The sequence below is a fragment of the Mytilus californianus genome, unplaced genomic scaffold (assembly GCF_021869535.1).
Source record: "Mytilus californianus isolate M0D057914Y unplaced genomic scaffold, xbMytCali1.0.p SCAF_1, whole genome shotgun sequence".
Taxonomy (NCBI): Eukaryota; Metazoa; Mollusca; class Bivalvia; order Mytilida; family Mytilidae; genus Mytilus; species Mytilus californianus.
This window is the reverse complement of record NW_026262581.1, coordinates 79555559-79568638: the sequence shown is the minus strand read 5'-3', so window position 1 is coordinate 79568638 and position 13080 is coordinate 79555559. Positions and strand designations below refer to the sequence as shown.

Here is a 13080-nt window from a genome sequence, read left to right as displayed (position 1 = left end):
AAGCCTTTCCATTCACAGGCTCCAACTTTCGATATTCTTGTTAGCTTTATGCTTTGTAAATATTGATGTTGCCTGCAAGAAATAAGGAATGGCATGATGTTCATAGGTTGCGTTTTATGATCATTAATTATTACTGTATGTTTAAAGTAATTTGTAAATGATAATTAATCTAATGAAAGAAAAACATTTCCTGACATTTTTTCAATTACAAAATAATTTGTCTGTGCACGAAATCCCCATCTAAATCATCATTTTTTAAAACATTCTTCTTTAGCAAAGAGTATTGAAGAGTTTGAGGATCATCGAAACGAAAATGTAGATACAATTTTTACATATACTAAATGACATAGCGGAAATTCCGAATGAGCACACCTATTGTAAAAGTATAGAGTTGAAGATATTTGACGAGACACGACATTTTTGTTTACGGATTGTTGTCAGATCTTATTTATAAAAAAATAAATTTTTAAGGTAATACACAACTCCCTAGGTATCTATGCTTACAGTAAATCTTGGCTTTTTTTATTTCAAAGCAGTGCCTAATTTTACATTTGTAGGTATGTAAACGATGGGTCCGACGTTGTATTGGATACGTTCACACTGACACTGTCTGATGGAATCAATAGAGCTACTAAAGTTATGACCGTTGACATTGTGCCTCTAGATGATGAAAGTCCACAGCTTGGAAAGAATCTTCGACCTAGGCTTATAGTTTCTGAAGGTTCGGAAGCATTGATTACTTCATCTGTATTGTCAGCTACTGATGTAGACACTGATGATAAAAAATTAGTTTTTCTTATTATTAAACAACCGAAACATGGTGTAATGCAACTGAACAACCGACCAGCAACGAAATTTACACAGAAGAACGTCAAAGATGAGATTGTTAAGTATATACATACAGCAGGTGAAATAGGAACAGCAATAATGAAGGATAGTGTGACTTTTATTGTATCAGACCAGAATTACCTGGCAACAGCTGATCTACCTGTGTATGATTTGAATATAACGATAACACCAATTGATAACTCCAAACCAACAATTATTACGGGAAGGGAGGTCTCTGTTAAAGAAGGAGGTAGTATAACATTAACCCCAGATATCATTACAGCAAAAGATCCTGATACTGCACCAGAGGAAATACAGTTTATGATTGTTCGTCAACCACAGTGGGGATATATTGAGAATATAAAACCCACTCCAGGATCAGAAAAATCTAATAGGGGCAGAAGAATTGCAACATTCCGTTTACAAGACATAATAGATAATTCAGTTAACTATGTACAAGCAACTCATAAAGGTGTGGAACCAGTTTACGATGACTTGGAGGTTTATGCTACAGATGGAAACCATAGATCCCCGGTTAAAATGTTTGGTATTCGAATACTACCTCAAAATGACGAAGAGCCAACAGTCATGTTGCATGACTTTAGTCTTAATGAAGGCGACAGCATGATGATAGACAAATCTATGGTAGATGCAGTGGACATGGATATGCCGAAAGATAAGTTAAATTTTGCAATATCTCAACCCCCAGAACATGGAAATATTGTTGCAATGATTAGAACACGTCGTGGAGATGTCGAGGCAGAAATACAGGATTTCAGTTTAGAAGAATTACATTCAGGATTACGTCTTAAATACAAACATGACAATTCAGAAAACTTTCATGATAGGTTTGCCGTCACTGTATCAGATGGACGACATGAAGTTAAACGCCTTTGTAATATATCTGTTAATCCATTGAATGATGAAAGACCAGAAATAACCAAAAATGCTGGTCTTCAATTAGAGTATGGAGACTACGCCATGATATCAAGTGTTGTTTTACAGTCTACTGATCCTGATAACAGCGAAAACGAAGTTTATTATATTGTTACCTCTGTTCCTACAAAAGGTTCGTTACAATTTTGTTCTGATCCCTACATCCCAGCACGTGTATCAGAATGTAAGGACCTTCCAGTTGGATCCAACTTTACCCAATATGACATAAATATGAATCGTATCAGGTACGTGCATACGAGAAGAATGGGAAATTCTGAAACAGACAGCTTTCGTTTCCTATTGTCTGACGGAAGAAATAAGAGACATATTGAAACATTTGAAATTAGAATAAGAAATTCACAGAAAGCAAATCTAGCCCTTTTGAACAAAGGTTTAGAAGTAAGGGAAGGCGAAAGGACTCCAATAACATCTTCTAACCTTAGCGCTTCTGATGAATCTACTAAACCTGAAGAAATAGTATTTGCTATTATTAAACCACCAAAACATGGACAAATTGAAAATGTTTACAAGCCTTTACTGAGTATAACAAGTTTTACACAATTAGATATAGCCTCCCAGAAAATTGTTTATAATCATTTGAAAAAGGGTGATAAAACAAAGGATTCTTTTTCATTTACTGTTACAAATGGTTTAAGTCAAGCAAAAGATGGTGTATTTCAAATTGAAATAGAACCACTTGATAGAATTCTACCATCGTTGAAAGCCCACAGTCTCATTGAAGTATCACAGGGAAGTGACATTGTTTTAAATTCTGGGCATCTTTTGGCAGAAGATCCGGATACACCTAGTATGAATGTAACATACCTTATTGCTAAACCTCCAACATATGGTCATTTATACAAGGGAGGACTTGTCGAGACGAAAAGTTTCACACAAAGGGATGTTGATTTAGGTTACATGACATATGAAAGTGATATTTCATATGCAGGACTCGACAATTTTTTATTCAGCGTATCTGACGGTCGCCATACAGGATTCTTGTTGAATGATACTCTTCAAACAAATCCTGTCATATGTAGTATATTTATAAATCCAACTGTAAATGATGCACCAAAACTAATCGTTAATAGTCCACCTGAAACATTGGAGTATTTTGGGCAAAACAAATATGGCTTTAGACTTTCAAGTCGTAATCTGAAAGCAGTGGACTCTGATACTGACAATAGCAGACTGATGTACATTATTGTAAAGCGTCCTTTGTATGGTCACATCCAGAACGTAGCAACTAAACGATTTGTAAGACGACGATTCACACAGAAAGATCTGGATGAGAACAGCCTGCTTTATGTACTGACTAATAATAAGGAATCAAACGTCCGCGACAACTTTATATTTCGAATATTAGACAGCAGAGGAAATAGTTTGGACGAGATAAAGTAAGTACCAGTGAGGACCTTTTGTGTAAGGAAATTTATTGAGTTTAGTAAATATGGGAAAAGATGTTAGGTGTACGTTAACAAGACAGCCACTCAATATTAAAACAAAGTCAAAACGACATTAAGACTTTTAAGTATGAAATTTTTAATAATGTGGTTATCAAGGGTAAAATCTGTCATTTTGATGATTCAATAGCATGTTTTACTAAATGGTCACGATTTCATGACTACAACCAGCAATCTGAAAAACCAGACAAAAATGCCATTCAAGCGTTAAGAAAATCGATGAAAAAATATCTAGCGCACATGTTTCATGCAATATTCATCGTTCATTGAAATCGATCGAACAAAAGAGACAGACAATCAAAAGTTAAAACACCTGAAGATCACCTGTGCCACACAAGATAAAGAATGTACTTTTCTAATGCAGAATCACACAATAACATGAAGAGAGTTGTAAAACATTTAACATGAAACCCTCCACCTTTTAACCTTTTATCTACAAAATGTTCTGTTCAACTTATACCAACAATCAAATACTTTGTACTTGTAAAACTCCATGCTGTCAACATGAATATTCACTTGTTTAAGTATGGGTAACATTTTTGGGCTTGCAAATCGTTGGGTTTTTTTATTTTGTGTGAACGACTTTTTATATAAATTACTAAATATCGTATTCATAATTTACTTTTTACAGGTTTCAAGTTAGCTGGTCTATTATTGAATTTGAAAAGAAAGACCTGGTGGTGTGTGAAAATGTTGGTACACTGAGCGTTAAACTACTTAGGAAAGGTGCACTAGACAACATGGCTTTTGTTGGGGTATCTATAAAGGAAATGTCGGCAACAGAGGGTGTAGACTTTGTTCCAAGCACTGCTCAGCAAGTGCAGTTTAATCCAGGTACACTTTATACACTAAATTGTAAAATAACAGTAGTATATTATAAATGATAATTGAATATTGCAAAACTGCTATTTCCTCGTAGTATTGGTTTGTAGGCAAATAATATGATTAAAGGGTAATACCTGAACTCATTAATAAGACAACAACAATCGAACAATAAACGACATAATGGAAAAAGTCCCATGGGAGATAACTTATAACGCGACAATGAACGTCCACTGTCCTTTTGTAGCTAGTTTGAATTTGATTATGATGACGTCGTTATCAGCAGAAATTAAAGTCTTACAAATAAAACACTGCTCAAAAATACAAATCGAATGAGTTATGACTAAAACATTTTGTCGTTTTCAAATGAAACAGAAGACAAAGATTTGTTTTGTCAGCATTGCTGTCTTTTTGTACTGCACATTCGAACGTTGAGAAAACGCCCTGAAATCTACAGGAACCTTTTTTATATTTTTTTTTGTTTTAAATAAGCTCGTTGACATTTATTATTCGTGTTATTGTTTCAAAATGCACTATGAAAAAAAGAAATATTAGAAAAATGACAATACCAGAACCTTGTCGCAGGTTAGGTGGAGGCTTTAGCGCTCACAAACAAGTTTAACCCCGCCACAATCTATATGTTACTGTCTCAAGTCAGGAGCTTTTTTTAGAGGTTGTCGTTGGTCGCTGTCTGTTACATTTGTTTTTCGTTTATTGTTTTATCATAAAAAAAGGCCGTTTGTTATTTTCTCGCTTGAATTATTTCACATTTTGTCATGTTGCTTAAATCCGCTTCATTTTTAATAGTTGTCTCATTGACAATCATACCACATGTCCTTATTTTATACAGTAGAACGTTTAAGCCTGCTTAAACAAGGTCAGATATTTTGGCATGTTAAAAACACAAATTTTGAAATGAAATAGTTAACCGTTTACATTTTTTTTTATTTTCCCTTGTTGCCTATTTATCAGAGCGTTTGAATAAAAGTAAGCTGACAACGTAATAGCGTGCCAAAAAGGCCATGTGATAGAAAATCTGAATTGTCAAAACATTTCAACAAAATTCAAAACTTCCCATTTTTGGACGGGTTGGACGAAGTCCAAAACCGACTTATAGTATGGTTATGTCGGGCTGAAAAGTGTGAACCTAGTTTGGGTGAACTCCTGCTACAGTTTTTAACCCAGATCCCTGACGGACACTTCACAGGAAGATTGCACATATGTTAAAATTGTGCACCTGCTATTATGGAATTGTTTGAGGATTTTTATCTTATTTTTCCAGACTTGGGAACTTAGTCATTTTTCAGCAAATTTGATGAAAGAGGGTACAAGATTTGTGTAATCATCTCCTCCAATAGTTTTCAACCCAAATTCATGAAACTTCACAGGAAGATTGCACATATGTTGCAGTTGTGCACCTGCTATTATAGAATTGTTTGAGGACTTTTTTTTCTCATTTTCCGGACTTGGGAACTTAGTAATTTTCCAGCAAATTTGATGAACGAGGGTACACGATTTGTGTAATCAACTTCTCCACCAGTGTTCGACCCAGATCCCTGAAACGTCACATGAAGATTGCACATATGTTGAAGTTGTGCACCTGCAATCATGAAATTGTTTGGGGATTTTTTTTCATTTTTATCAGACTTGGGAACTTAGTCATTTTTGAAATGTTTAAATGTTAAGTATATAGCATTCTCCATTGTTGAAGAAACATTCTGTGCAACCCGTCCACTTGAGTCTTGATCTATTTTTAGGCTTATTTTTCTCGAATACGAGCACGGTAAATGAAAATAACACTTTATAAATTGTGTGCTTCAAACTATACCTATGCTCTATTATATAAATTTTCAAAGATCTCCTCCCGGTCTACGTTATATATAACAAAATTGCAAAATATGACAATAAATGATAAACTGTATTTACTCCAAATCTAAAGTGATTAACAAGTAAATGAAATAATTAAATAACCCGGTCTCGCTGTTTTTGGAACCAAGCGATTCCCTCAATTTTTTTTTGTTACCTTGGTTTGACTTTTCTAAATCGATTAACGAGATTTGAACATCGGTAAACTACTGTCGCCTTAATCTATTTCTGTGGATCGTTATGATAATAAGTATATATTTATTATAACATTAACCTATTATATCTGTTTGGGTTGCTAATCCAATTTTGTCAGTATGACGGAACTACAAACAACTGTCATACAAGTGGGACATTTAGCTAGCTATAAAACCAGGTTTAATCCACCATTTTCTTCGGAAAATGCCTGCACCAAGTCAGGAATATGACAGTTGTTTTTCATTCGTTCCGTTGGTAGATAAAGTCCAGCGTTTGATTTTGTCAGTTTTTATAGACTTCCCCTTTTTGAATTTACATTGGAGTTCTGTATTTTTTATTACTTTTTTATTATCTAAACATTTATATTTTTCAGGACAAGGACAAGCTGTATGGGATGTGAGAATTCCCGACGATGGGCTATTGGAGATAAACGAAAAATTCCGAATTGTTCTTGAGGAACCTGTCAATGCGATTATAGGGGAGAAGGATCGTGTTACAGTTCGAATAATTAATGCCGAGAGTGGTATGGTCTTTTCTTTATTAACACTAGAAAAATGAAAACAACGGTTAATTATAAATTTTCGGTTTTCTGGCAAACAAATAATATTTTAAACACATAAATTTTTACTAAACCCAGCATCCATCCTATTATGTATAGATGACACAGTCTGAAGTTGTTGTTCAGAATCACGCATCTTTCATTGTCTAATCGCCTAAAGTCAACTTTGCATTACGGAGTAAAAATTAATTGAGAACTTATCAGAGTATATTTATTTTGATAAAACATGACCGTATATTGAAATGCCATTATTATGACACGAGATATAACTCTCTTGTAAATATCATGTACTAGGATCATGTAGTTTAATACTTGTTTTAAGGGGAATGCCCACAATACCTTGGAATGATATCAAAAGATCAAACAGAGTTAGTTGACATTGATGATTTTCTTTTACCTGCTAATGGAAATACAGATACTTTTATTAAGGTAAGCAATATTTTGGTTCTTTAGCTCTAATCGTTTTTCTTCACATTAATCACATTAGTGTTCAAAGACAAAAGTGTTGCGTGATTTATTTGTTATCAAAGAAGAAAAATACTCATATAGTTAACGCAGACCACAAGTTCATTTCTATGAATCTAATAGTTCTGGTTTTTATCTTTTCGAAACGAGACACTGATGTGAAATTAATTCGTTTAATACTAATACATATAGCTTCACAAGATACAATTATTGAAAACATACAATGTCCACATGTTTCTTGAATTAAAAATAAATATAAGAAATTGCCTACAATACTCAAATTGGACACAAAGACATAAGCTAATGGTGAATTGAAATTCACCATTAGCTTATGATTCAATACCAGAATCTTAATAACGATTTCGCTAGAATTATGTCACTGCATAAAACTCAGACGTCAAAAGGACAGATGCAGATATGTTCGATCTGTATTATGTTTCGGTTTTCTAACATAATCATTATCTAAACGAGCAGAGCGGGTGATATGGAAGTGCTATGTTTTTCTGTTCGACATTTCAAACACTGTAAACTTTGTAGATTTCGAAGACTTGTAAGAAAGATTTATATAACAAATTCTCAGTCGAATTATGCATAATTACTTGATAATTTGTGTGGAATTGGGCTTTTAAAATGTCAAATATTTAGACTATTTATAAGTACATGTAAAAACGTTCTGAAAATACTGTTAAAATACTGTTAGATTATTTTCACAATTTTTGGAATTATCAGCCATAGTTTTCCTATTTTTTTATCATCTCTCAAAAAAACCATAAGGAACTATATCTATTTTCCATTATCGAAAATGTTCAATTTCAGAAAAAGTTATCATTTTGACTATCAGTAGCGGAAACTTTATGAACGCTTAACTCACTTCAAAACTTTTAAATATGTTGACCTAACTCACATGAGATGTATTTTCACCCTTTTTGGAGCACTATTTTTAAACATTATGAGTCTATTTTTTGACGGTATGCAACTGTTATAACAAGATACTGTATTAGGAATATTGTGTTAATGGTAGATCTTCGGACATTTCTGTTAAAATTATTCACAAAATTGTTAAACTCAAGTCGATTTAGAGCTTGATAAATTGGAATTGTTATTGTATAATTGAAAATCAAAATAGTTTGTTGAACCCTTTAAGTTGATTTGTTTTTTTGTTTGTTTTTGATTTTTGTTTTTTGTTTTTTGTTTTATTGTCGTCGCCGTTTATGAATCCCATCTTTTTGTGTGCTTTAATTGATTCTTTCTTCAACAGCGACCTTCTTCGAATCTGTTCAAGTCGGGCAACCCAATAGACAACACATACAACACTGAACCAGGGAAAAAATCAGTACCAAAAGCTCCCTCTAGTGATGATGCTAATATAAACAAAACGTCTGACGAAAATGCAGCTAAACGTAAACGATCAAAAAAGAGAGGAAGGAAGAACAGAAAGAGAAAGAGAAATGGAAAGAAAAGGCGAAGGAACAAAAAAACAAAAAAGAAGAGAAAACATCTTCCACCTAAAGTGAACATTAAGGTAACATTTTACAAACTTTGCAATTTAAGAATTATTTTTCAAATTACATCATCACATTTACTAGTACATTTAGTAATAAGGTAGGAAAATGAGAAGAGAAGTGATTCCTAACTCGTTAGGATCTTACATACTTAAATAACGGGACAATCTCTGTTTGAATATTTAAATAAAGCTAGTGTTTAAAGTTTCGGTCAATCGTGTCTATTGTAGGCACCACAAGAGTGTACCTCAACAACAAAAGGACTCCTTCATTTTGATATGTATTCGCAACAAATGTACATATGTGATAATGGTCAATGGAAGAAATGGACTTCAGATAGCAAAGAAGAACAGCAGTCGGATAGTAGATCGGATACTGAGCTGTGTAATATAGGTGAGCATAAATAAAAAGAAATATTTAAGGTAAACTTCAAGAAGATAACAACCAAACAACACCAAAGTACAACTTCTTGCAACCAACACATGGGTTGTAAATGGTATACAATATGCATACATTTGTCAAGCTCTTATTTGTCTCAAGTCCAGAAAAGTGGAAAAAATAAAAAGTAAGCCACTTGAATAAAATAATAACCATGGTGATGAAAAAGATACATATATGTTACCTAGTTTATTTTGTTCGAAGTGCTTTTCTGGATTCACTGTAATAACGAACGTTTGTGTCATAATATTTTGAAATCCACAAAAAGAACATACATACAATAGTACAATGTAGCTCTTTTCTAATTCGCTTTTTGTTTAAGAAAATGAAAAAAAATCCGATGTCAATTCATTTAACATATTTGTATATCTTGTATCAAACAATTTTTTGGGTAAGACAGTTTTATATTTCTACAAATTGTGAGAAGAGGTAAAAGGAAGACAGTTTTTAGTAGTAGTTGCTTCACCTCTTATATGAAGAGCGACCCTACATTCTTAAAACACATTTTTCTGACAGACTTATTAGTTAAGTTCTTTTTGACATCTAAATAATTAATAAGTGACCGATCGATGGCATTTTGTTTTCTTTGAATTTGATAGTCAAGAAATTCCTTCTGTATGCGCTATTCCTTCTGTATACATTAATGTATGTGATTATATATTGCCATCTTTATAAAAAATTACCTTCCTGCTATTAAACGAACAATGCATTTGGGAACTTTTTATGATTTATAATTACAATATCTTCTATATGTAGGTACACATTTTGATGGCAGATGCTATACTTTCGTAAACGAGAGGCTTACATGGAATGCTGCTGAGTATAAATGTGCAGCACTATCGCCAATGAAATCAACAGTGACATCTGTTCGATCAAAGGAACATTTTAACTTCTTGATTAATCTTGCAAAGAAAAAATCTTTCTGGATAGGTAAGTCAGTCGGTGTAGTTTCATCGTCATTAATTTGAAGGGGAAAAGTCACGTTAATTCAACAAATAAGAGTTCATCTATTTCGGTTTAAATGGGAAAGGATAAATAGATAAAAAAAGAGAAGAAAGACCTACTGTCTAATAGTAAGAATATCAAAGAAGTCATGAAGAGAGAAAAGAATATGCAAAAAAGGGAAAAAAGTTTGTGCAAAACAGTAGGTCATAGAAAAAAAATTAAAGAATGTTTGGTAGATTGTTCGATGATGTGGAAGATTGAATCAGTATCCCTTTCAGTTTACCAAAAGACTGGCGTATTACACGGAATGGAACACATACAAGACTAAACTATTTTTCTTTAAGTCGGAAAGAGATTACCGTCGAGTGTTACCAATGATCTTTATTGAATTTCAAAATTTGTTATAAAGAAATATGGATCAAACAAAAAAGCAGACTCATAAGTACAATATTGCTAAAGCTGAAAGTAAAGGCTACAGACACAATATGTGGTGGGATTAAACCAGTTTTATGTGTGCACAATTTTCCCCTTTGCTTATCTATATGTCGTAAAAGTAAACACACAAAAAAATCTGCATTGTCAAGCTACCAAGAGGATAAATCTTACTAGACTTTTTTTATCAAGTTTAACAAAGCAAACCTAAGCAGAATGAAAGTATAGTCGTACTTGATCTAAGAACTAAATGAACAAAATATACACACTAATTCAAACTAAAAACGGGTTAAAACGGCAAAACATTTTCAAACAATCAATCCAGCACAATATGAAATTATTTTCATGTCAAAACTGCAATCAAGTTTGAATGGCTGGACATATCTGACAGTATTATATTAATAATAGTTTCGATATTTCCTTCGTTTTAGGTTTAAACAATAAGGAAAATCCCACGGAATGGAAATATCTAAATAAGGAGTCGTACCAGTTTGCCAACTGGGGGAAAAGACAACCGAATACACGTGGTCGAAACGTGAATAAACATTGTGTCCAAGTTGGGAAAAACCAAACATGGCGAAATAAACGATGTGATACAACCACCAAAAGGTTTATATGTGAAGGAATTCCAAACACTAAATCAATAAAAACAAAACGATCGCGTTCAAGAAGAAGACACAAGTATTCAAGATTCTTCTAAACTTTTATGGAAATAGTGTTGAAGATTTTAATCAGTGCCGTTTTTGGCACTACAAAGGTTGTGATGTCACATGATTGTGCTGATATGTCTCCGACAAAAGACTTAGTGCTGACGAGAAACCTATATTTATATTAAGATTAAATATATTTAAATTACAAGACAAACTTTGCTAATGTTGTAAAATATCCTTTTACAAAAAGCAAACAAAAATATTATTTATATGTATAGACTTGTATTGTTAGTGATTGTATGATTGATATATATGTGATAGTTGTTTTAGTTGCAACGGACAAAAGGGTACAATTATAAACAATAACATGTATATAATATGTACAATTAACGTACATGTAGCTTTAGAAATGTGAGCTGTTGATAATTACCAAAGTAAAACATAAGGGCATGTCGATTGTGATACTGTTTTTGTTAATCATATATATATATATATATATCATGTTTATATCAATAATCAATTATTTTACTTAACAAATTATATCCCCACTCTCATACTGGGGATATATTACATTCACCTTGACCGTCTGTTCATCCAACATATATTTCCGTCACACTTTTCTCATGTAGTAATGAAAAGAAATCGTTGTCAGCAGCTGGAGAGTGACGAGATGTTACGTCTGAACACTTTTCGGATCTGTCAGACACCTACTACCTGTTTGCACATAACTTGAATTTTATTTTTGCAATATGTTGAATGAACTTAAATTTTCGTCACACATTTCTCAGGTACTACTGAACAGAATGACATCATATTTGGACAAAGCTGGGCAGTATAATGATTGACTGCCTGATTCCCGCACCTTTGAATTACGAGTGGTGTTGTGCTTAGCACGATACTCGAGAGCATTCTTGTTTCAGTTGATCAGGTGGTGTGGCTTTATTTTCTTCCTAATTGGAGTTTTATTAGAGAAAAACACAAGCAACATTAGGAAAATGTCTGATCATACTTTTGAATTGAGTTTAGAATATGCACCATACTTTGGGAGAAACATTATACTATAACTTACACTTAAGAGACAATAGAGTTGTCTCTCTTCTTACAAAACACTAAAACTGTTCGAATAAATAAATTGATTGATTGATGAGCGCAAAAAGGATATATCTCGGCGACCGAATAAATAGAGAATGTTTAACATTACTAACGTGAGATTTCAAGAGTTTCTTTTTTCACAGAGCACTCACAGTTGTTTAGTAACGTTTTGTAGTGTATTTTTACAACGAAATCAATAAAACTATAAGAAATCAGTATTAGAACTTCCCTTTTCTTAAGTAAAACATCCCTAAATTACGTAGATTTCTAAGAGTTCCACAATCATGTTGATTTGATGCAGAATTAAACGTTGATAATAAGAAAATAGGTTAATACTCACATTTTTTTTATTCATGCTAGCAGAATGTTTTCAGTAAAATCTGCAAAATAAGTAGTAATTTTTCAACAAATCTATTATGTTGACTGTTACCTTGCATTGCTCTCGTAACACAAACAAAATTATTCATGGAAAGTAAATTGTATTGCTGATGTATTTTGGTTATGTTTAATTACTTGTATTTTGAAATCGATTTGGTTATTAGATGCTAGATGCTTTTTTGTGCTAAGAACACATGTCCACCCCTTAAATAACCCATTTACGAATGAAGTCTTGTGTAACAGTCATGTTCGATATGTGCAGTGTTACATTTTAGTTTTTAGGTCAGTATAAAAAATCAAATTATGTACAGTAGTAAAAAATACAGTCGATATAAGATTTTTTTATATTTCATTTGGCATTAAGGCAATAAGGCATTAACGGATTTTGGGAAATACATAAATACACCAGATCCCTTCTTCTTATAATCATTATCTCTTGTTTCAAAAATACGAATAGAAATGAATTTTGCTTCTACAGATATCTAAATGTTTTCAGTTCGGTTCAAAAT

General features: G+C 32.7%; 1 protein-coding gene across 1 annotated transcript in view; it reads left to right on the top strand.

The window, feature by feature from the left end:
• LOC127707981 (FRAS1-related extracellular matrix protein 1-like) overlaps positions 1-12643 on the top strand; it is a 43103-nt gene extending 30460 nt beyond the window's left edge. Inside the window, exons 4-11 of the mRNA XM_052212763.1 lie at positions 558-3161; positions 3859-4061; positions 6484-6633; positions 6992-7098; positions 8393-8656; positions 8867-9029; positions 9831-10004; positions 10883-12643. Coding sequence (XP_052068723.1) covers positions 558-3161; positions 3859-4061; positions 6484-6633; positions 6992-7098; positions 8393-8656; positions 8867-9029; positions 9831-10004; positions 10883-11151 — 3934 coding nt within the window. The 3' untranslated portion in view covers positions 11152-12643. The remainder of the gene's footprint in view (positions 1-557; positions 3162-3858; positions 4062-6483; positions 6634-6991; positions 7099-8392; positions 8657-8866; positions 9030-9830; positions 10005-10882) is intronic.
• The last annotated feature ends 437 nt before the right edge of the window (positions 12644-13080 follow it).